This window comes from Pristis pectinata, chromosome 33 (assembly GCF_009764475.1).
Source record: "Pristis pectinata isolate sPriPec2 chromosome 33, sPriPec2.1.pri, whole genome shotgun sequence".
NCBI classification, from domain to species: Eukaryota; Metazoa; Chordata; class Chondrichthyes; order Rhinopristiformes; family Pristidae; genus Pristis; species Pristis pectinata.
In genome coordinates this window covers 13,421,453-13,445,606 of record NC_067437.1, presented here as the reverse complement: position 1 = coordinate 13,445,606, position 24,154 = coordinate 13,421,453, and the positions used below count along the sequence as shown (strand labels likewise).

The following is a 24,154-nucleotide window of genomic DNA, read 5'->3' as shown; positions in this document are numbered from 1 at the left end:
GCACAGTCGCATGAGAAAGCCAGTCATTCAGTAAAGTAACAGAATAAATGAGTTACTGGACCATTGTATGGAGGGCTGGACTAATGATCCAGAAACGGAAGTTGGAATCCTACTGTGGCAGCTGGGAATTTTAAGTTTGGTTAATTATATATTTTTAACAGTCAAAAACCCAACTAGTTAATTGTCGTTCAGGAAAGATGATCTGCTGGTCTGTAACTCCTCCACCAATCTGGTTGACTCCTAACTACTGTCTCATTGTTGAGCAAGTTGTGCAGTTTGGGACAATTTGGAATGAGCAATAGATGCTCATTTAGCCAGCGACTTTCATTCTGTGAAGGAATTAAAACAAAACAGCTTTGTTTACTGTTCTGAATGATGTGTCTTTCTGAAGGAATAGTTGGTCAGACTAGTTTAACTGTGGTAATTACTTGACTAACTCCCTGATGCCTAACCTGGGGCAATGGAAGAAAATTGTTCAGAGCTGTGCAAGTTTGGAGGAAGAGAGTAAAGTTTAAGTACAGTTATTAATGAAGTAGAGGAAGAGTTTTTAAATAAAGGTGCTTTTAATAACTTCCCCAAAATATTGAGGCCTTGCAGTGGAGCTTAGGAGAAAATGATGAGTCATTCCCCTGAAGCAAGTGCTCTACCCACTTCCTGTGCTATGTTTGGGGTACCTAATGTTTTGGTTCACTTGTGAAATAGTTCTGTAAGTGATCTGGCGCTCTAGTTTTTAGAGCAGTGTAGGTATCTGGATGTGCCCTATAAAAACTCATTTGCTATAAACTTCTGATCCCTTCTCTCAATGAGCACTCTAGAGTATACAGTCCTGCATGATATACATGTGGTTAAAAATTGACTATTTTGTGGAAACATGGTTAATTTAACTATTATGACATCTGCCAGCTACAGATTCATTTTTCTCATTGCACCTGAATGTTGGGATATGCTGATGGTGCAGATCGCTGGAGGGTTATGTGAAGTAGCCTAGTTCTGTGCTGTAATTTCTGTAGACTTCTATATATGATTTGCTATCTTGTATCCAATACAAAATTTTCTACCTTTTGTCCTTATTGAACGTTGAAAGCCAAGCTTCCCACAACTGCAATTTATACTGTAGGTAAGATATCTTTATTAGTCACATGTACATCGAAACACACAGTGAAATGCACCTTTTGTGTAGAGTGTTCTGGGGGCAGCACGCAAGTGTCACCACGCTTCTAGTGCCAACGTAGCATGCCCACAACTTCCTAACCTGTACGTCTTTGGAACGTGGGAGGAAACCTGAGCACCCGGAGGAAACCCGAGCACCCGGAGGAAACCCACACAGACACGGGGGAGAATGTACAAACTCCTTACAGACAGCGGCTGGAATTGAACCCGGGTCGCTGGCACTGTAATAACGTTGCGCTAACTGCTACACTACTATGCCTGCCCACTACCAGATAAGTCTGGTGAATGCTCTTCACTATTTCCAAGGTTTGAAAGTCTCCACTGTTATTGAATAGGAAGAGCACTTGGGATGTGGTGTGACCAAAGAACTTCATAGTTTCTTGTCTTCATTCCTGTGATTTGTGCTGTTTTGAACAATATAACTTAATATTTTGAGCTCTATTATTTATTATGGGACCTGTTGAGCACCCTTGTTCTAATAATATTATCAGACCCCTCTACTTCACCCATAGTCTTTCCATAGAACACTACAGCACAGAAAACAGGCCATTTGGCCCTTCTAGTCTGTGCTGAAACGGTATTCCACTAGTCCCATTCACCTGTACCCAGTCCATACCCCTCCAGACCTCTCCTGTCCATGTATCTATCCAATTTATTCTTAAAACTCGAGTGAGCCCGCATTTACTACGTCAGATGGCAGCCCGTTCCATACTCCCACCACTCTGAGTGAAGACATTCCCCTTAAACTTTCCCCTTTCACCCTAAAGCCATGTCCTCTCGTACTTCTCTCCTAATCTAGGTGGAAAGAGCCTACTCGCATTAACTCTATACCCCTCATAATTTTGTAAACCTCTATCAAATCTCCCCTCATTCTTCTGCACTCCAAGGAATAAAGTCCTAACCTGTTCAATCTTTCCCTGTAACTCAACTCCTGAAGACCTGGCAACATTCTAGTAAATCTTCTCTGCACTCTTTCAATCTTACAAATATCCTTCCTATAGTTAGGTGACCAGAACTGCAAACAATACACCAAATTTTGCCTCACCAATGTCTTATACAACTTCACCATAACATTCCAACTCCTATACTCAATACTTTGATTTAAGAATGCCAGGATGCCAAAAGCCGCCTTTACAACCCTGTCTACCTGCGATGCCACTTTCAGAGAATTATGTATCTGAACTCCCAGATCCCTTTGTTTCTCTGCACTCTTCAGTGCCCTACCATTTACTGTGCATGTCCTACCTTGATTTGTCCTTCCAAAATGCAACACCTCACACTTGTCTGCATTAAATTCCATCTGCCATTTTCTGGCCCATTCTTCCAGTTGGTTCAGATCCCTCTTCAAGCTTTGAAAGCCTTCCTTGCTGTCCACTACGCCTCCAATCTTAGTATCATCAGCAAACTTACTGATCCAATTTACCATCTAGATCATTGATATAGACAACAAACAACAATGGCCCCAGCACAGATCCCTGAGGCACACCACTAGTCACAGGCCTCCAGTCTGAGAAACAATCATCCACTACCACTCTGTCTTCTCCCACACAGTCGAATCCAGTTTACAACCTTTCCATGCATACCTAGTGTCTGAACCCTCTGAACTAACCTCCCATATGGGACCCTGTCAAAGGCCTTAAAGTCCATGTAGACAACATCCACAGCCTTTCCTTCATCTACTTTCTTGGTAACCTCCTCAAAACTCTACAAGATTAGTTAAACACGATCTACCACGCACAAAGCCATGCTGACTATCCTTAATCAGGCCATGGCTGTCCAAATACTTGTATATCCGATCTCTCAGAACACCTTCCAATAATTTACCCACTACTGATGTCAGGCTCACTGGCCTGTAATTACCTGGTTTACTTTTAGATCCATTTTCAAACAACAGAAAAACATGAGCTACTCTCCAGTCCTCCGGCACAGCACCTGTGGCTAAGGACATCTTAAATATATCTGCCAGGGCCCCTGCAATTTCTACACTAGTCTCTCTCAATGTCCAAGGAAATATCTTATAAGGCCCAGGAGATTTATCTACCTTTATTCCCTGTAAAGCAGCAAGCACCTCCTCCTCTTTAATCTCTATATGTTCCATGACACTTGCTTGTTTCCCTTCCTTCCATATCCACTATGCCAGTTTCCTGAGTAAATACTGATGCAAAAAAACTGTTTAAGATCTCCCCCATCTCCTGAGGCTCCACACATAGACGTCCACTCTGATCTTCTAGGGGACCAATTTTGTCCCTTACTATCCTTTTAATATACTTGTAGAAATCCTTTGGGTTTACCTTCACATTATCTGCCAAAGCAACCTCATGTCTCCTTTTTGCCTTCCTGATTTTCCTTTTTTAGTATTTTCTTACTTTTTCTATACTCCAAGTACCTCATTTGTTCCTAGTTGCCTATACCTGCTATACACCCCTCTCTTTTTCTTAACCAGATCGCCAATATCCCTTGAAAACCAAGGTTCCCTATGCTTGTTAACTTTGCCTTTAATCCTGGCAGGAACATGCAAACTCTGCGCTCTCAAAATTTCGCCTTTGAAGGCCTTCCACTTACTGAGCACATCCTTGCCAGAAAACAATTTATCCCAATCCACTCTTCGTAGATCCTTTCATTTCCACAAAATTGGCCTTTCTCCAATTTAGAACCTCAACTCAAGGACCAGACCTGTCCTTATCCATAATTAATTTGAAACTAACGACATTATGGTCACTGGACCCAAAATGCTCATCTACACATACTTCTGTCACCTGACCTGCCTGGTTCCCTAATAGGAGATCAAGTATTGCATCCTCTTTCGTTGGTACCTCTATATATAGATTTAGAAAACTTTCCTGAACACATTTGACAAATTCCAAGCCATCCAGCCCAGTCACAGTGTGGGAGTCCCAGTCAATATGTGGAAAGTTAAAATCCCCTACTATTACAACTTTGTTTCTTACATCGGTCTGCTATCTCACTACAGATTTGTTCCTCCAATTCTCTCTGACTATTGGGCGGTCTATAATACAAGTGTGGCCACACCTTTCCTGTTCCTCAGATCCACCCATATGGCCTCTGTAGACGAGCCCTCCGGGCTGTCCTGTCTACGCACAGCTGTGATATTTTCCCTGACTAGTAATGCCACTCCTCCCCCTTTCATCCCTCCCCCTCTATCACGTCTGAAACAACAGAACCCCGGAACATTAAGCTGCTAGTCCTGCCCTTCCTGCATCCAAGTCTCACTAACAGCAATAATGTTGTAATCCCACTTGCCAATCCACGCCCTAAGCTCATCTGCCTTACCTACAATACTTCTTGCATTGAAATAGATGCACCTGAGAACATTTCTATCACGTACAAACCTTTGATTTCTGTCGATACCTGCAGTCCTTGCATGACCTTTTTCTCCTCCCCCTCACTATCTGCTCTAATGCTCTGGTTCCCCTCCCCCTGCAAATCTAGTTTAAACTCCTTCCCCCCCCCCCCCCCCCCAGAGCAGCACTAGCAAACCTACCCACAAGAATGTCCCACTCCAGTTCAGGTGCAAACCGTTCCGTCGGAACAGGTCCCACCTTCCCAGGTACAAAGCCCAATTGTCTAGAAACATGAAGCCCTCCCACCTGCACCAATTCCTTAGCCACGTATTTAGCTGCATGATCCTCCTATTTCTAGCCTCACTAGCTTGTGGCATGGGTAGCAATCCTGAGATTGCAACCTTGGAGGTCCTGTCCTTCAACTTTGCACCTAATTCTCTAAACTCTCTTTGCAGGACCTCCTCCTCTTTCCTATCCACATCATTGGTCCCTACGTGGACCACGACATCTGGCTGCTCACCCTCCCTCCTGAGAATATCGAGAACTCAAATCCAAGGTATCACGGACCCTGGCACCGGGGAGGCAACAGACCATGCGGGATTCTCGATCTCCCACAGAACCTCCTATCTGTCCCCCTTAACTATCGAATCCCTTATCACTACTGCTCTCTTCTTTTCCCTCCTTCCTTTCTGAGCTGAGGGTCCCATCGGTGTCATTTATGGAATGTGTACATTCCCATTTTCTTTCTTCCTTTATGCATGGTTAGGAAAGGTTTGGAGAGAGAGGGGCCAAACGCAGGCAAATAGGACCAGCTTGGATGGGTTCTTTGGTGTGGATGAGCTGGGCCAAAGGGCCTGTTTCTGTGCTGTATTGCTCTGTGACTCCATAACTAATTTGTACAAGTTGAAAATTACAGCAAAGTGTTCTAGATGCTGGCTATCCGAAATGGCAAATTGCTGGAAATACTCTCCAGGTCAGGCAGCATCTGTGGTGCTGATGAAGTCATTGAGTGAAACTTCAAATTCTCTCTCCACCTGACCTGAGTTTTTCTGACATTTTCTGTTTTTGAAAATGATCTACCCCCATTCAGCATTACTGTTTTATCAGATTCCTAATATCAAAGACCTGAGTTGCTATCTTGGATTCGATGGCATTTCCCATCTCTCTGACCCCACGATTCACCCCTCCCCAGTCTTTCACTGGATTTACCATGTGCAAGGGTGTGTTTTTGTCTTCCAAGTATTAGGATCCCTTGTGTTAGGATTGCAAGGTACTTGTGTGGTTCAGCAAACCTTATCCTCTCATTGTTCAAACTTTGAGGAATCATTGAAATTTGCAGCACGAGTGGGATCATTCAGCCTATAGTGTCCCTGCTAGGCAATAGAGAACTATTGATCTAATCCCACATTACAGCTCTCTGTCCTCTCTGAGGACCCAGGATGATGGCAACTAGAAATTCTAATGAATATTCTCTCTCACTCCAGGGAGACCATGTGTTCTGTCCTGGCAAAGGTGAGCTAGACTACAGAGAAAACTTGGAGCCTTTCTTAATTTTGATTTGGCCTGGCACTAGTAAGGAGATCTAATTTCAACTTGCTCATGGGCAGCAAATTTAAGTTTCAATTGCTTGTATGCATACATGATTTCTGATTTGTGACCAGTACGCTTCAGAATTAATTCCATGGCATTTTAAGTATTTCTGTTAAGCTTTTTTGCTGATTGAATAATAGCATCTGATGTTTACTCCTATGAATTGAATGTTGTACTGAAGCTCATTGCTTACGAAGCCCTGAGAGAGTGAATTAATGTTTTAGATGGGGAAATTCATTATCGCAATAATCCAGATTCTAGATAGCCATCGGCTGACACTTCAGGTGCATGAGGGCCCACTCTGTCCACACGTGCTCTTGCCCACATTTGCTTCAGCCATCTCTTGCCTCTTGTGGTCATCTCTTCCACTAACTGCTGTCCTTCAATTCTCTCCTCTCACTTGTGCGTGCTCCCCCCTCCCAGACCCCTTCCTCTCCCTCAAAACCCCTCCCACTCAGCACCCCCATCCCCCTTTCTCCCTGCTGCAGCCACTACAGTTGAACATTTATCTGAAGCATAACAAATAATACTAGTGCTTCCTTTTGACTCCCACTGACATCTTCTCAGTTCAATCCATTTGTATTCAAACATGAACAAGTCAGGCTTGCAGCATTGTTCATTAAGGTAGTTTGTCACTGCCAGCTACACTGCGAATGTGGTTGAAAACATGCATTTCCCTGACGTAAGCTGGAGTGGCAGGGCACCTCGTTAACTGACAGGGTGTTGTCCTGCAGAATGATTGACAGAATGGGTTTATGTTCTCTGAAAAAAGAAGTGATCCAATGGAAACAAAAAGCTATGAGGGAACTTGGCAGTATAGATGCTAAGAGGTTAATTCACAGTGAAAGTCTAGAAGTAGCAGATAGGATAGAGTTGCCCACTTATGACTGAGATGAGGAGAGACTCCTTCTCTGAGAGCTGTTGGCCTCAGACTGGGAAATCTGCCCCTGTGCCTTTTCTGGGTTAATCCAGGAGCAATCATGGCAGCCCCTAGTTAAATGAATGGGAGATGTCTGATCCTGGGAGATGGTTGTATTTTTTTTATAAAATTACTTTTAACTTGGTGTGCTTTTTAGCTTTTTAAAATTTTAATTTTTTTCTTCATTTTTCTATTTCTAATGTTCTTGAATGTTTGAACTGGAAGAGAGCGACTTTCCAGTTCTGATATAGGGTCTTTAACCTGAAATATTAACTCTGCTTCTCCTTTATGGGTGCTACCTGACCTGAAGAGTGCTTTTGGTATTTTCTGTTTTTATTTTAAATTTCCAGAATTTGTGTTTTTAATTTCTGTATCTTCCATAACCCCATTTAATTAGAGTAAGAAATGTCTACTCTTGTACTCAATTCCTCTTGCAATAAAGATCTACATACTATTTTTATTCATAACTGCTTGCTGTAACTGAACATTGTGACTTGTGTACAAGGACATACCATTCCCTATGAACACCAATACCATTCAATATCTCAACATTCAAAAAATACCCTGCCTTTCTATTTTTCCTTTCAAAGTGGATTACCTCGCACTTTTGCACCTCCTGCCATGTCTTTCTTAGTTAACCTGTCTCTATCTCCCTCCCCACCCCCCCCCCCCCCCCCCCAGCCCATCTTCATCCGTCTCGTAGACCACACTGTCTCATAGCTTTGTATCCTCAGCAAATTTGGATATATTAATTTTGATCCCATGGTACATACAATTTAAGTACATTATGAACAGTTGTCCCCAACACTAATCTGTGTGCTCCTCCCTCATTTGTTAATCTCCCAAACTCAAAATTACTCATTTATTCTTGCTGTATCTTCTACCCTTTAAGCAATCCTGAATCTCTCTAATATATCACCACCAAATAATATGCACTCTTTTTTTTAAATGTCCCTTGTGTGATTTGTGCATTCCTTTTCACTCCAACTGGATTGACTGCCTGTACTATGGTGTTGAGGTCAGTTTGCTCATCCACACAGCTGCAGAAACCTGTAGGACAAGTACAAGGTCTGAGGTTCCTGTAATGCTGCCTTCTGGATCCTCATTGTTGCCTCACTTGTAGTTGCCTCCTCCTGTCCCTCGTGACCAAACACTTTCAGAATACTAAATCTAAGGGGCGTGATCACTTCCTGGAACAAACTATCCAGGTAACATTTGTGCCGCCTGATGCATCCGAATCTCTGACTCCAGCTCATCAACTCTGACCTGAAGTTCCTTGAACTTTGGACGCTGCAGGATTGGCCACCATGGATACCAGTGGTTTCCATCAACTTCCACAACTACAACTGCAGCACATCACCTACTCTGCCATGCCTTTTTTAAAATATTTATTTATTGAATTCTGTCAGTGTTGTCCCAGTCTTGCTAAAATCTACACAACTTCAATGTGGTGCTCCAAGGACATTTTAAAAGTATGCTTTGATCTGGCTCCACAGATTTGGTTTCCCAGCACCCATTCCTCTGAGTCACCAGACTTCCAATTAAACAGTTCTGCTGGTTATCCAATTACCCGGGAGACTAAAGGCTACTTGTTTTCATCTTTATATCACAGTAATTTTAAACTACGAGGTTAAGAAAATTTAATTGTAAAACTAAATTAACCAAATAAAGTTTTTAAAATGAAAAGAAAATCATCCCTTTGCCTACAAGCTCACATTCTGCAGATGCTGCAAGCAGAGGACAAGGCAAGAATGTTAATACACAGACGAAAACTAAATGCATCTCCAAGGTGTAGCATCATCAAAGCCCTGTTTCATTACAGCAAGACTGAGTTATTTTTTGTTCTCTGATGCCAAAGCACTGCCACCCACCCTACCCCACCCACACCACATTCTTGCAATAAAAACTGAGGTATTAGTTGTCTAATTGCTTGCTGCAGCCACACCTTAACTCTAAAAATGTCTCATGTACTAGAGGACCAAGGCAGTACTGTGCACTAGAACTTCAGTTCCGTACCATTTTAAAATATCATATCCTTCCTAAGTGTTTTCCTTGTGAATGCTGCTTATCTGATGCCATGTGCATGTGTCTGTGATGTTGCTGCAAGTAGGTTTTTCATTGCACCTGTGCATACATGTGCTTGTGCATTATGACAAACTCGACTTTGACTTTGAAAGCACTGCTGGGGTGGTAGTAAAAGCAGATATGATACTGATGTTCTAGAGGCTTTTAAATAGACACATGAATATGCAGGTAATGGAGGGATATGGATCATGTTCAGGCCGGTGGGATTAATTTAATTTGGCATCATGCTCGACACAGACATTGTGGGCTGAAGGGCCTGTTCCTGTGATGTACTGTTCTGAATAAAGTCACACTTTCTCATATGTTCCATCCACCTTTCAAACCCTCATTTAAACATTTATGCATTACTTTTCTGATTTTTTTAAATCTTCCTTTGGAAGAATTTTCCCACGTGAAAATGCCAAAACTAAAGGCCATGAATATTAAGATATCACAGAATCATTGAATCGCACAGCACAGAAACAGGCCCTTTTGGCCCACTGACCATCAACAATTTACACTAATACTACACTAATCCCATTTTATTCTCTCCACATTCCCATCAACTCCTCCCAAATTCTACCACTCACCTACATACTAGGGGCAGTTTAATGCGGCTAATTGATAAATCAACCTTCATGTCTTTTTTGATGTGGGAGGAAACCTATGTGGTCACAGGGAGAACAAGCAAACTCCACAAAGACAGCAGACAGTACCTCCACTAGCTGTGCCACTGTGGTGCTCCAGTTATCAATAAATCTGGGGAATTTATGAGAAACTTAGTCACTAGAAAGTAAAACACAGATTAATTGAGGTGAGTAGCATAAATGCTTTTATGAGACAGCAAGTACATGAGTTAGAAAAGATTTGAATGATGTGTGGATAGAATAAGGGTGACCAATGCCAGCTGTAGCACAGACTGGGTAGACCCATCCTGTTTCTGTGCTCTTAATTCTCTATGGAAAGTGAGAGGTGGGAATGTACCTCTGCAGGTGTGCTGCCTGAAGCGTGATGTTGAACTGTGGTGGACATAACCATCTAATTACTGTTTTTGCACCTCTTATAAACCTCAGCTGAGGCTTTCTTTTTAAATAAAGCACTTGAATTATCTGATCCATAGTGTGTAATTACGTTTAAATTTACTGGTCAAGATCCTGCGTGCAAATGCTAAATGAATAACTTTAATGCAGATAAAGTTGCTGAGACAGTTTGTAATGTTAGTGTGGCCTTAATTGCAGTAGAAATTGTATCTTGCACATTAACCAGCATACAGCTGAATTTGTGTGAGATGGCTGTAGATTGGCAAAATAAAGACCCACGTGAATATTGCAGGGGAAACTGAGTTTTTTGGTCTATTTAGATGTGTAATTTTTGTGCAAGCGAAGGTATGCAGTAGTTTTGACTTGCCTAATGTTTGTTCTGCCAGTGATGTATGAGACATTAGACCCATGTGGCCATTTTTATTTTTTACCAAGGGAGCAATGATCCTGAGTAACAGATCATTTCTTGGTAAACTCCCCTGGGCTACCTGCTTGTCACTAATTATACTGATAATTAGAGTTTGCATTGAAAGCTGCTACCAGAAGCAAGGCCCTATCCATTCCTGAATTAACCAGTTGTTATAAAATTAAAGCAGTATGCTTAACTTAAATAAGGTTGTAATCTAAGCCCCTTCTAAAAGCTGGTGGCAGTTATAAACTGCTTGTTATCTGATCCAGTCTGTTTTGCAGCCTGTGTAAATACTCTGAATCCCATCATTGGGGTAATACTTGCACTGAAAACAGAAAGCTGGAGATGCTCAGCGGGTCAGGCAGAATCTGTGCAGTTCTTGTTTCGGGGTGATGACTTTTCCAGTTCTGATGAAGCAGAGTATCTCCAGCATTTTCTGTTTTTATTTCAAATTTCCAATATCCAGAGTATTTTGCTTCCTTTTTTTTACAACATTTGTCACAGGGCTTTGGTGAATTGCTTAAATTTGGCTACTCCAATCTTCAAGTGGAAACATAATATACCTTATCAAATCTATTTATGTCCATAGATCTATGGCAATCATTTGATCAAATGGACAATGTGCATGGAATGATTAGAGGTCAAATGAGATACAGGCATCCTTTCCTATATATCTGTTTCGTACAACTGAATTGTTTGAAGACCTCCCTCTTAAGTGTCCAAAGTTTGCCTGTTTGCCTCCTTGCATTTGCTTGCAGATTTTCCCCAGTTCTGCAGATGAAGTTTGTTGCTGACAGTCTACATTAAAATCTCCTGATGTGAATCATAAATTGTTTGGATTTCAGCTGGCCTGCAGATATAATTTGCAGCTGAGAATCCCTTTGAAAGTTTATATGCTGACTCTGGCATCCAGTTAATACATTTTTAACACTATTGATGGCATTCCCATTAGGACTTGCAAGTTGTGATGAAGGCTGTAAATTTAACTCAATGTTAAGCTTTCTCTTGGGTAATGATTTGGTGACAGAATCCAGCGCAATTGCAAGATTTCACTGTAATGCCTTATCTTTATTTTACCGTTGGTTCTCAATCTAGTAGATTAATAATGTTTTAGATAAACATTTGAACCACATTTTACTGCAAGGACAGAACTGGCAAGAACCAATAAAACGTTTCTGGATTAAATATCTCATTATTTGACGAAATGCACCATGGATTACTCTGGCCCTGACCTATTCACCCCCATCTTTGCAATCCAGCTGTGTTTCAGAACAAATTCACTGCTGTTTTGTAAGTTGATGTTTTGCAACAACTAAATTAGCTTGTTGGAAGTTTGTAATAAATCTATCTCTCTGCTCCTGTAATTTCAGCCAAGTCTGTTGGTGAGTTGGTAATTTTCAAAGACTAAGTACCAGAGCCTGAAAAGTGGCCTGGACAAGATTTCTCAATTTTTGTATAGGTCCTCCCCAGCTTACAAACCCTCGACCTGTGTACAGCCCGTAACAAGTGTTTGGGAGACCGGCAGGATGGATTTGCCAGCTGCTGCGGGGCTGCAGATGTCCTCTGCAGGGCGGGAACTCGGCTCGCGGCTGCATTTCCGGGTTGCGAACAGTTCTCGGGAACGAAACCCTGTTGTAACCTGGGGACAATCTGTCTTTGTAAGCTTGGTTTTGGCTGGAACGTGCTGTTGATTTGCAACACACCAAGTTGGGCACTGGTTAATTCTCCTCAAAGTGGTCATGTTAGGAATTTGAGGTGATGAATTAACATCAACATTCAGCATGGGGTGTATTGAGCCTTTTGGTTTTACTGCCTTAAGTTATACTGGTGGAAGTGTATCAAATAGGGACAACACTGCCAGGCCTCCCTGTTTCCTCGTGCCATTTTTTCCATGTGGTTCCTGGCTCCCTGGTTACCATGGCAAGATATTCCAATTCCTCTGCTCCATGAACAGGAGATGAGCCGTTTTAGTGTTTATAACACAGTCAATGTGACAACCAAGTAAAATCCTGAGAATTCCCTCTGAATGGCCAGCAGTTGTCACTTCCTGGTCAAGAGCATTTTGGAATGAACCTTGAATTCAGAGTGCTTAATAATAACCAGAAAATTGTGGTCACCCAAAGAAGCAGAACAAACAAGAATCTTTCTGAGAAACAAGTTAACATTGCTGAAAAGCAGAACATGTTCACATGGCACCGCTCTGTGCTACTGAAGAGGATCAACTCAGCGACAGGTGAGTTTGAGCCATCCTTGTGAAGAGGCAGCTTGCTGTGTAATCATTTCCTGAATGTCCCAACAAACCACTAACTGTTGGGAGGAAATTCAATTATTATCCATGACAATTGATCCTTGTGAGACAGCATCAGTATTGATGATGAGTAAGGGTTGGATTTGGCTTTAAGTACCCCAATTAGGAAAATAGTTAACATTTGGTGGGGAGTATCCACTTGAACTTGGAAAATCCAGCAATCCAGAATGGAAAGGTTGATGTAGAATTGTATATAATATTGACCAAGTGACAGAAGATTGGGAAAAGAGCCAAGTTGTTTTATTGAATGAAAAAAATACAAGACTGACAGACTTTTCTAGTTTCCCCTAATTTCTTAGCAAGTTGAGCAACTGCCCCACAGGCCAAGGGACTTAGAGTAATTGTCACCTACTCTCTCCTTTGGTACTGCAGTTGATGAATTTGGGGCATGTCATAGCCCTGTTTGCTTTAAATGTAAAACAAATGTTCAAGGACTTTCCCCTGCTGACATGTGCAAATGGCAGCCTTCTGCATTGTAAATGTTGTGGTTCATTGACCTCTATATGTGAGCCTGCTGTGTGGAGTACAAACCTTCAATGAATTTGCCAAATGATGGTAATAAAGATATTGGTCACCGATCAGCCACAATCTCATTGAATAGCAAAGCAGGCTGATTGGCTCATTCCCTTTATGTAAACCAAACTCTTCCCCCTGTTTAGTCACATGTTTTGGAAATGATTGGAATCCAGTTTTTATGTATTTTCTTAATAAATGTCATTATCTTAAAGCTTGGCAGTGGCATAACTGTTTAGTATTTGGTGAAATAGTTCAGCCACTCTGTCTCAGGGTCCCAAAGCTTCCTTTTTGCTTCTCTTCCATTCCTCCTCCTCGACTTTTCAAACTAGCTTTGGTATCTGCTATATTGAGACTTCCCTTGGTGCTCTCTACCCGCCTAGCAGATGTAGGCCCTGATGGTACTTGCTGGCTTTCTCGTGCCAGAGGAAGATGATTCCTGCTCTTAAGTGCAGCTGCATTAGTAGTATTGCTTATAGAAATCTGGGCCTCTGAGTAGAACTTCTGCACTAAATTTGCATGCAACTAATTTGCTTCAAGAGGCACGTATAAACACGATACGTTGCCTTTCTTCACTTGTGGCCTTAGGTATGGTTTGAAATAAATATCACCCATTAGAACAGGAAATCTCTTATTCATTTGATGACATGAAGATTGGCTTTTGATTTTGTCATGTTGCATTATGCTAGCTTTCTGAAACTTGGACTGACTCACTAGGAAACCAGTATAAAACATAACGATGTGGGGTATTTTTCTAATAGTTTTTGCATCCTTTTGTTATAATTTCTGGTTGCCAGATCACAACCAGAATTGTTGCATAAAATTTTAAAAGTTCATATGTGACCTTGTTTGAATTTCATATCCCCGCGTGCTGTTATTTTTTTTTGAGGGGATCTTTTCTCCAGTACTGAACTGAATTCAAATTATAAAATGCTCGTTCCTTGGTTGTGTGAGATTTACTCCCTTGCCCCACCACACTTTAGTTCTACCCAGAGCAGTTTGTCTTTGGGTTTTATTGGCATGCTGAACAGAGGAATGGTGGGGTGTAGGTTACAGCCAAGTTCTCCTGCTCATGGTGTTGCTCATGTGTAGGGGAAATGTGGCTTTTCTAATGGGTGGGGTAACTGAAGAGGATGGTGACCCACTTTTGCATATTTCAGCTGTTGATTAGGATCATAACATGATACAGAACGGGAGGTTGCCATTTACCCCACCTGGCATGAGCTGCCTCTTGGAAATAGACAGCCAATTAGTCCTGCTCGTGACCTTTTACATTAATGCATATGGTTCCTTTGAAGTATTTATCCAATTTACTTTTGAAACTTATTGCAGCAGTTTCCACTGTCCTTTTGATGTGTTGTAGGTCAAAGTAGTTTGTTTATTAATACTTTAAGATAAAAAAATCCTCCTTTAGCTGTTATAACAACAAATGTTAAGCTCTGAATAATTTAATTGGGCAAGTTTTCAAACTACTGCTTCTCCAGAGCCTGATACCTGGGGTTACTGACTACTGGTACCAGATGCCTGACTGTCAGGCATCTCGCAAAAGAAACGGACCTTTACCAGAAAATAATGGTCGTGTTCAGCAGATGAGGTGGCATCTATTGAGAAGAGAGAAATCAGTTAATAGCTTGTGTGTAAATCCAGCCTCTGAACTTCTTAAAAGAACGGTTTGCACCAGGGCATGCCTTTGGACTTCCACCTTCTGCACAGAGGCTGCCCAACTGCTTGTGCATTCAGCTGTTTTTGTGCCTTTCTCTTCAGTTGAGTTGAGGTGGAACAAAAGTGGAGATGTGTACATGGAGATGTTTTTGTCTCGGCTCTTGGTGTGCATTTTGTATTCAGCAGTGTCTTGTTCTAGTGTGAGGAATGGTCACTGACCATATGTACCTTTTTGAGAAAGGTGCCAAAGTACAAAATAAGAGGCGTAACTCTGCATCAGACCTTGCCTTGTACATTGGGGAGTGGATGATGAGCTGTAGCTGCTTGCTGTGGAACACACACCAGTGCTTCCGCAATCTGCAATTTAATTTATCACAGACCAACGGATGGGGTTGGAGCCTGTGAGATAGTTAGGGGACATAATAATTTTTGCAGTGAAATTACTGAAATTGTCTCAAACCGGGCATGTGCAACGTGACTGAAGTACACTCTCTTCACTAGGGGTAGCTAATAGTGGTAGCTATATTGAGATTACGGGATTGATTTGTATATGCTAGATGTAAGAAGAGGCTGAGATGTTTTAACCCCTCTGAACCACTCCACCTGTTTCAATAGATCATGGCTGATCTCTATATTAATAGTATATCCCTCAGTAACCTTGCTAATAAAAAAAATATGGCAATCTCTATTTTGAAGTTTTGTGATTTAATTGAAGTTTTGGGACAAGGCATTCCAGATTTGGAATGAAAGGACGTAAGTAGGAGGAACAGCATCAGGGTACACAGCCTGATCTAATCTTTAGCCTTAACTCCCACTTTCCTGCCTGATTCCCATAAGTATCGATTCCTTCAATCCAAAAACCCATCTCCGACCTGGTGTACTCGGACCTCTGGGGTATGCTTAGTGTGAAGAACCAATTTTAAGGTTTGTCTCTATCTCTATTCCAATTTTTTTTCAAAAATTCATACTTTTTAAATCATCTTGAAGAATTCACTGAGATCTTCATTGTTATGCAAATGAAGACAGTCCAATACTTTGCAACCTACAAAGGATTTCATGGTTTAGTAGTTTGTATTTCAATTTATTTTTATGATTATGGAAAAGAAATGATTTGCTTTGGTTTTACCCAAGGCCATGCATTATCTGTAGTTGTAGCCTGTATCCACGCTTTTGAACCTCTTTTTAAAAAATAAATAAATGTGGGGTTACAGAAAGAAGGACTAAATGTCTGTTGACTTTACACTCTAAATGCTGTTCACCGATGGCAACAACTTTTTTTAAGGAGCCCTGGAATTCCTTTAAAATTCTCCCTGTCCCTCTTCCCCCTCCATTGACAATCCTTTAAAACCCATCAGTTTGACCAGTCACTTGCCCTACCTAATATCTTGCGTGGCTCAGTATCTGTTGATATGGGGCATAGATAAGGTGAATGGTCAGTTTTTTTCCCCAGGGTAAGGGAATCTTAATCTAGCGGGCATAGGTTTAAATTGAGAGGGGATGATTTAAAGAGGACCCAAGGAGCAACTTTTCCTACAGAGGGCAGTGGATGTATGGAATGAGTTACCAAAGAAAGTGGTAGAGATGGGTACAATTACAACATCCAAAAGACATTTGGACCAGTACATGAATTGGAAAGGTTTAGAGGGATATGGGCCAGATGCAGGCAAATGGGACTAGCTTAGGTGGGCATCTTGGTTGGCATGGATGAGATGAGCTGAAAGCCCTGTTTCCATGCTGTATAACCATGACTCTCTCCTTGTTTGATCATGCTCTTGTGAAGCATCTTGAGATGTTCTAATGCATTGAATCTCTTATACAAGTGAAGGGTGTTGCTACAGTTTAACTTTTCTTACTCTTCCAGCTCTCAAGAGTCCTGCTGCATTTCACGAACAGAGGAGGAGCTTGGAAAGGGCACGGGTAAGCGACTTTAACACAGATTTTAAAATCTCGTTTCTGAGTGTTGTTTCTCCCTTTTTATACAGGCTAGAGAACAAACAGTTATACAGGGAGAGAAATACTTGGTAATGAGTTGAACCCTGTTCTTGGCAAAGTCACCACTTAAAATATTATAACTATAAGCAAATAAACAAGCATGCCTCTTTCTAGAAAGGGAAGGTTGAAGGACAACCTAATAGAGATAAAGATGGATGTGTCGCTGGAGTAGATGTAAGGAGATTAGGGATTGCCAAAGCCCAGGGTGGTGAATCTAACAGTCAAGTGAGCAATTCAAGAGAGATTCCTTTCCAAGAGAGTGCTTACACCACCAAATAGCAGATGGGCTGCCAGTCACGTAGGGTGCTCTGTACTGGATGTAATTAGCTTCTTGAGTGTTGATGAAGCATCTAGGCAAATGAGTATTCCACCATTCTAATGATTTCTCCATTGTTGGTGGGGGGGAAAGGCTTTGAGAAGTTGGTTGATTTGTTCCCTGCAGGATACCCCATCTCTTGCCCTTGCAGCCACTATGCATATGTGGCTCTGCCTGGCAGCAATCTGCCAAGGCAGCTTCGACAGCATTTCCTGAACCTGCCGCCATTACCACCTGAAAGAGTAAGTGGGTGTATGGGAATTCCACCGATTCCAAATCTCCCTCCTAGTCTCTCAGTACCCTAATTTGGAAACATTTCTTCATTGTTGTTTGCTCCAAATCCTGGAGCTCCCAGCCAATAGCACTGTGTCAATACTGCCATCTTGTAAACTGCAGTAGCTCAATAATCCAGCAACTAAGGGCAGTTAGGATTAGGGTTAGGAGTGATGCTGGTACCCACATCACCAAGTAAATGGAGAGAAAACTGGGAGGAAGCTTGTGTGCAAAAACAGTGCAGAATTGTTGGCCTTCTACTGCAGGACCGTGGCTCGGTCTGAGTATGTACAACGCATTGCAGGATGGCCTGTTTGTCTCCATAAATTCTGTAATATAAATTGCCGTCAATGGAACTTAATGGTGTTATGAGTGGATCTTAAGCACAGTGCATACATGTTCCACACAGAACTTGTGCCATACATATTTTTTATAAGATGTCTTTATTGGTCACATGTACATTGAAACACACAGTGAAATGCATCTTTTGTGTAGTGTGTTCTGGGGGCAGCCCGCAAGTGTCACCACACTTCCGGCGCCAAGATAGCATGCCCACAACTTCCTAACCCATACATCTTTGGAATGTGGGAGGAAACCGGAGCACCCGGAGGAAACCGGGAAGAACGTACATACTCCTTACAGACAGTGGCCGGATTTGAACCCGGGTCGCTGGTGTTGTAAAGCGTTACGCTAACTGCATATTTCTATGATCTCTCCTGCATCAGATGTGGAGGCTTTAAAATGAAAACTCCTAGGAAAGTAAAACACTTGAAAGAATTTTTTTGCAGTGCGCAGAGCACCACTTTATATCTTTAGTTACTTAACAAATCACACAATTGAATGTTGCAAAGAATTTATTTCTTTAGTTGGGAAGAAGTTTGCTTTTTAATCCTACAAAAGGTAGAGAGAGAAAATGGAAACAGGTCCTTCGTTCCACTGAGTCTGTGCTGACCACCAGCCACCTATTTACAGTAATCCTACATTGATCTTATTTTCTTTCTCCCCATGTTCTCATCAACTCTTCCCAGATTCTATCACTTCCCTAGACACTAGGGGCAATTTGCAGTGGCCAATTGACTTACCAGCCCATATGTCTTTGGAACATGGGAGGAAACTGGAGCATCCAGAGGAAACTGGAGCATCCAGAGGAAACCCACGCAGTCACGGAGAATGTACAAGCTCCACACCATGCACAAGGTCAGAATTGAACCTGGTTGCTGGAGCTACAATGCAGCAGCTCTGCTAGCTGCAACACTGTACCACCCCATGTTCACAATGCCATTTTAAAACAAGTTTCTGCTGCGTTCAGTCCACAAACTCAATGAGCAACAGAGGAGCAAGATGACCTGCTGTGGCCTTGAGAGCTTGTAACGGTGGAGATGGCATCTGGTGAATAAATCAGCTAAGGATTGGAGCCTGGGGGAAGAGTATCAGTTCAGTTCACTGGATGCAGCTTTGCCCCTGTGTTGTGCTGACATTGTGGACTTCCTGGATTCTTAATGTAACTAATTGTTTTTGAAAAATTGCAGACTGAGGACTATTTAAAGAGAAAGATACGATCACGTCCAGAGAGAGCAGAGTTGGTCAGAATGCACATACTTGAAGGTAAGGTGTACAAGATCATACTTTACAACACTTCTGTAGTAGTTAACGGTCAAACTAAAACTGATGTGACTCATAGAGTGCAAGATCCTGAAATGTTAAAGGAAATGTGTACCTGAGGCCGGAACTATTTAAAATAAAACTGGTTTAAAATTTAACAAATATTTTTCATTTTATTCTGAGTTTTGCATTTGTTTACACAGAAGAGCAAAATTGGCAACTTCATAAAGCTGCTGTGACTAGGTAGATTTTTATTAAACTATTCGGGCTATCCAACTTGATTAAGGAAGGAGTTGAAATACAGTTTAGCCATGCTGCAACAGAATGCTGGAAAAAAAACGAGGCTAAATGGCCTCCTGCTACAGGACCTTGGCTCGGTCTGTGTATGTACAGCACATTGTAACCAACATGTTCAATATCTGTAAGGCTGTCCAACCAGGTAACTAGCTGCCTGCAAAATGTCTTGCTTTTTAACAAATACTCTCCTGTTCTGTGCACCAAAGTGGGTGGCTTTGTATTCCTCCACATTGTCTTCCATTTGCTGTGTTCTCACTCAGTCTGCCCATATCCCCTTGAAGCTTTACATCCTCCTCTCTACTCACAATCCTACCTAGTGCAGAATCAGCAGTAAACTTTAAAATGTAACATTTGGTTCCTTCAGCCAAATTGTTGATGTGAATTGTGAATGGCTGGGTCCCAAGTACTGATTCTTTTAGTAACCCACCAGTCACAAGCTGCCAGCCTGAGAAGGAACTGCTTATTCCCATTCTTTATTTTCAGTCCAATAATTAATTCTCAATTTATGTCAGTATAATGCCCTTAATTCTATGAGTTCTAACCTTGTTGATCAATCTCCTATGCAGAACTTCATTGAAAACCTGAAATCCAAATATGTAATTTTGACTTTCTCTCATCTATTCTATCATTCACATTCTCAAAAAAGAACAACAGATTAATCAAACATAATTTCCTTTTATAAATCCATGTTGACTGCTCAATTCTATAAGGTGTTCTACTACTACATTGATTATAGATTTCAACATATTTCCTATCACCCTTAGACTAACTAACAGGTCAGTAGGTCCCATTTTTCACTCTCCCTCCTTTCTTAAATAGTGGGGTCACATTTTCTACCTTCCTTTCCACAGGAGCGATTCTAGAATCTATAGAACCTTAGAAGGTGATAACCAGAGCATTCACCACCTCTCAAGCCACCTCTTTCAAAACTGTGGGACATAATTTATTGGGTCTTTGGGATTTATCAGTTTTCTAGCTCACTATCTTCTCTAATATTATTTTCTTAATAGATACATAATTCATTCAACAAAAAGCAAACTGCTGGAGGAGCTCAACAGGTCAGTCCAGCTGAACGTCTCAACCCAAGACGTTGACTGTCCATTTCCCTCCACAGGTGCTGCCTGACTCGCTGAGTTCCTCTGGCAGTTTGCTTTTGGTCCAGATTCCAGCGTCTGCAGTGTCTTGTGTGTGCACAGTCTGTTCAGTTCCTTATTCTCACTAGATCCTTTATTCTGTAATATCCCTGGCAGGTTTTAAGCACCTTGTTCCATGAAGGCAGACGCAAAGTAATTGTTTCATTCCTTGCCATTTCCTAATTCCTCATTATAAATTCTCTTGTTTCTTTAAGGGGCTCACATTTGCCCTCTTTTTTATATATCCATTAAAAACTCTTAGACTGTTCCTATGTTTCTTGCAGGTCTATTTTGTCTGTCTTTTATCAATTTCTTGGTCCTCTTTTGCTATCTGAAACTCTCCCAGTCCTCAAGTCTATGGCTATTTCTGGCAACTTTTATAAGCTGCCTCTTCTGATTTGCTACCACCTTTGACTTCTCTGGTCAGCTAAGAATCCATCTCTCTTCCTTTTGGATTTGTGTTGCTAAGGGATATATTTTCTTCAGATTGTGCATTATATTTTCTAAATGCTAACCATGCCATGTCCACTGACATACCTTTCAATACATTCTTCCAATCAACCAAAGCTGATTTTCCCCTCATACCCTGATTTAGTTTCCTTTGCTTAGATTTAAAAGAATCAACAAGGAGTTGAGTGTGTGAGAGAATAAATTGTAGGGGTGCAGGGAAATAAGGAGAGGGGGAATGGGATTATTCTGCTGGAAGCCATTGGGCTGAATGGCCTCCTGTTGTCATAAGTACACAATAGTGAAACCACAAAATTGGCCAGCAAGTTCAGAGACGTGCAGCATGCATTGAGAATCCCCACAACTTATTGTATGATGTGGTGCAACTAACTAATAACATACTGACATTAGCTTCCCCTTGTTATTTATAGAACCTCTTGGACTTTCACGTTTTCCCTGTAGGTTCACTCTGAAAGGTTTGGTTGGTAATTATCAGCCTTGGCACAGTAATGATGGGATAATTGTTCATGTAGCACCCATCAACTCCTCCAGCCCAGGTCTCAATCAGATTCTCAATTCTTCAGGTTATTCATAATTTCAAACATATTGAGTTTGAAATAAATTTTCATCAGTTTTCCTTTCTTTCCCATCAATCTATTCTTCCTTTTCGTTTATTTTTCTTTCCTAATTTGACTCTGATTCACCTTGTTTCTCACATTTTTTTTTCTTTCCTCAATCTGAAATCTCATTGGTTAGGGAGGGAGACTGTTTGGCTTCATTGCTTGCTGAGGTCCCAGATGCCCTGCTGCTCCATTATCACATTTCCAGCAAAATAAGACTCGAAGAAAATTCTTAGCTGAAGATTGCCGCCGATGCCATTAAAGGTGCGCATCACACGATGCCCTGTTCCAACAGGATCCAGTATGATGTTCCTATTCTGGAGTCCATTATGAGAAACGCCAGTTGGGAGGGGTTTTAGACGCAGAATTTGTACTTTCTGCTTTGTGCAGAGGAATGAACAAATGGTGATTGTGAAGAGAGCAGCTGCTTTCGGCACTTCCACTTGGGTATTGGCAGTTATTGGTCGATGTGCACTTGTAAATTGCTGATATGCTGAGCACTGGCAAGTCTCAAAGAGAATATAGCCCAGCAGGACTGTGCTGCTGGGAAGGTTGGCATTGTATTGCAAGCTCTGTTTAACATTTGCAGCAGGACTCCACATGAAGGAGTAACATTTAAAACTTCTCAATACACAGCTGCTAAATAACCAGCTTCCTAGTTCCTGGCTGCTCAATCCTTTGATCATTTCAAGAGTTCTTGTAAAAGCAAGTGGGAGGAGGAAAAAAAAACTCTGAAATATGTATGTGTTCCTTTTAGAAAAATCAAAAGGGAATTTAAAGAGTTACTGTGCTAAATGACCATGTTCTTACCTTTTAAAATTTCCCGACACACACGACCTGTATAAAAATTTTTCAGTAACAGCCACTGGATTGAGCAAACCCTTTCCTTTCTGATTCACTGCGCCTACCTTTTTGACAAAATCCCTCTATTTTTTCTATTTAGTGATGCATCCAGTTCTGTTTGAGTGGAATTTGTTAGTCACTTCCTCAGCAGTTCTGTTGCCCTTTCGAGTGGTGGGGGGGGGGGGGGCAATCTACCCAAATATCTCCCTGATCCTAATTTCCCCATTTGTCTTTGCTATTTGAACCCTTCAAAATAGTGAATGGTTCTGTTACTATTTGGTAGATTAATCTTTGAATAAGTTACGTTTCAATACAATACTTTCTTTCATTTAGGTTTTTTCTAATGTAGGGAATTTGTTTGCCAATATAAGGCTTTGTCCATCCAGAATGGATTCTGTCCCCAGATAAAGCTAGATTCATTCAAGGGAACAACTGTTAAATAAAAAAAGTTGTCAAGTGGGATCACAAGCTGATGCCTAAAGAATGAGCAAGATGGTTGTTGCACTGAAACTACTTAATTGAAAACATTAGAGTCTTAAGACCTAGACCAGGCAACAGCACAAATGGAGCGGTTACATAATTCAGTCAGATTTACATTGTTGAAAAAAATTTTTGACTACCCAGCCAATTTCAAGACCTTCAGCTTCCATGGTTTAAAAATGTTCCTCCCATTTCCTGTGGATAGAGATAAAAAGGGAATTTAATTCTAAAAATGAGTGGTATTATATGTACTAGTAAATATTACATCATGTGGAACCTATTAATTGTCTGGTCGCTTTTAATGTCAAAGTTGCCACTTTCATTTTTTTTGTCATCAGTCTAATAAAGAGTCCGTATTGCTAACATATCGGGCAAAAATGTAAAATACATGTTGAGCTCATTTATCCCAGCATGAGAGACTTCTGTACCAAGCTTATCCAGTGGCGTTCTGAATCAAAGTGCAATCTCCTTGGCTCTGATTTTCATTTGTCTATCCTGCCTGCAAGGATGGCAGCCTTGGTACAGACATCCAGTAGCTTGCTCAAATTGTTCCTCTTGAGCATTGAATGTTGCTGGTGTTCAGTCACGTGGGCCTTTAATGCCAGAGCTTGCAGCTGTTTTCTTTAGGGCAACTAGCAGCTATTTGGGAAAGTGTGACTGGTGAGCAATCTGGACGAGGACCAACATCATTTATTATGCATCCAATTGGCCACCTGTGGAGACCTTGCACCTGCTTTTTCTGAAGTATGATTTCAACACACAGAACGGTAGATTAAAACTGTGTGAAGTCAACATATTGACCTTCTCTCTATTGGTGAATGATGTACCAGTCTGTTCTCTTAGTTGTCTGTACTGAAAGTCCTTAATGCTACTTTCACTTTTATTCTTGATTTGTTAATTTGCTGTCCTTAATTGACCTCTTAATTGACATAATGTTTATCGGCTCTTGCCCTTGTGTAGGCTGAGTTGTATGTTGGCTATATAATCCTTTTAAAGCTTCTCTGGCTTTTTGCCTACTGTGTTATTTTGTGAGCTTGCTCTTATTTAACTCTTTTAAAACTCCAATAACCCCCATCTGATTATTCAGAAATCCCTGTGCTTTAGCACCTGGCTCACCAGGTGATCCAGAGAATCTGCCAGTCCGGCACCATCAGTGCCCTCTGTGTGCTGGATT

At 41.4% G+C, this 24,154-nt stretch overlaps 1 protein-coding gene across 4 annotated transcripts in view; it reads left to right on the top strand.

The window, feature by feature from the left end:
* Nucleotides 1-24,154, top strand: part of LOC127585475 (myocardin-related transcription factor A-like) — a 165,839-nt gene that overhangs the window by 120,016 nt on the left and 21,669 nt on the right. For all 4 annotated transcript variants that reach the window (XM_052042952.1, XM_052042953.1, XM_052042950.1 and 1 more), the window contains 2 exons: nucleotides 16,839-16,894; nucleotides 19,088-19,163. In XM_052042952.1, the coding sequence (XP_051898912.1) occupies nucleotides 16,839-16,894; nucleotides 19,088-19,163 (132 nt within the window). The remainder of the gene's footprint in view (nucleotides 1-16,838; nucleotides 16,895-19,087; nucleotides 19,164-24,154) is intronic.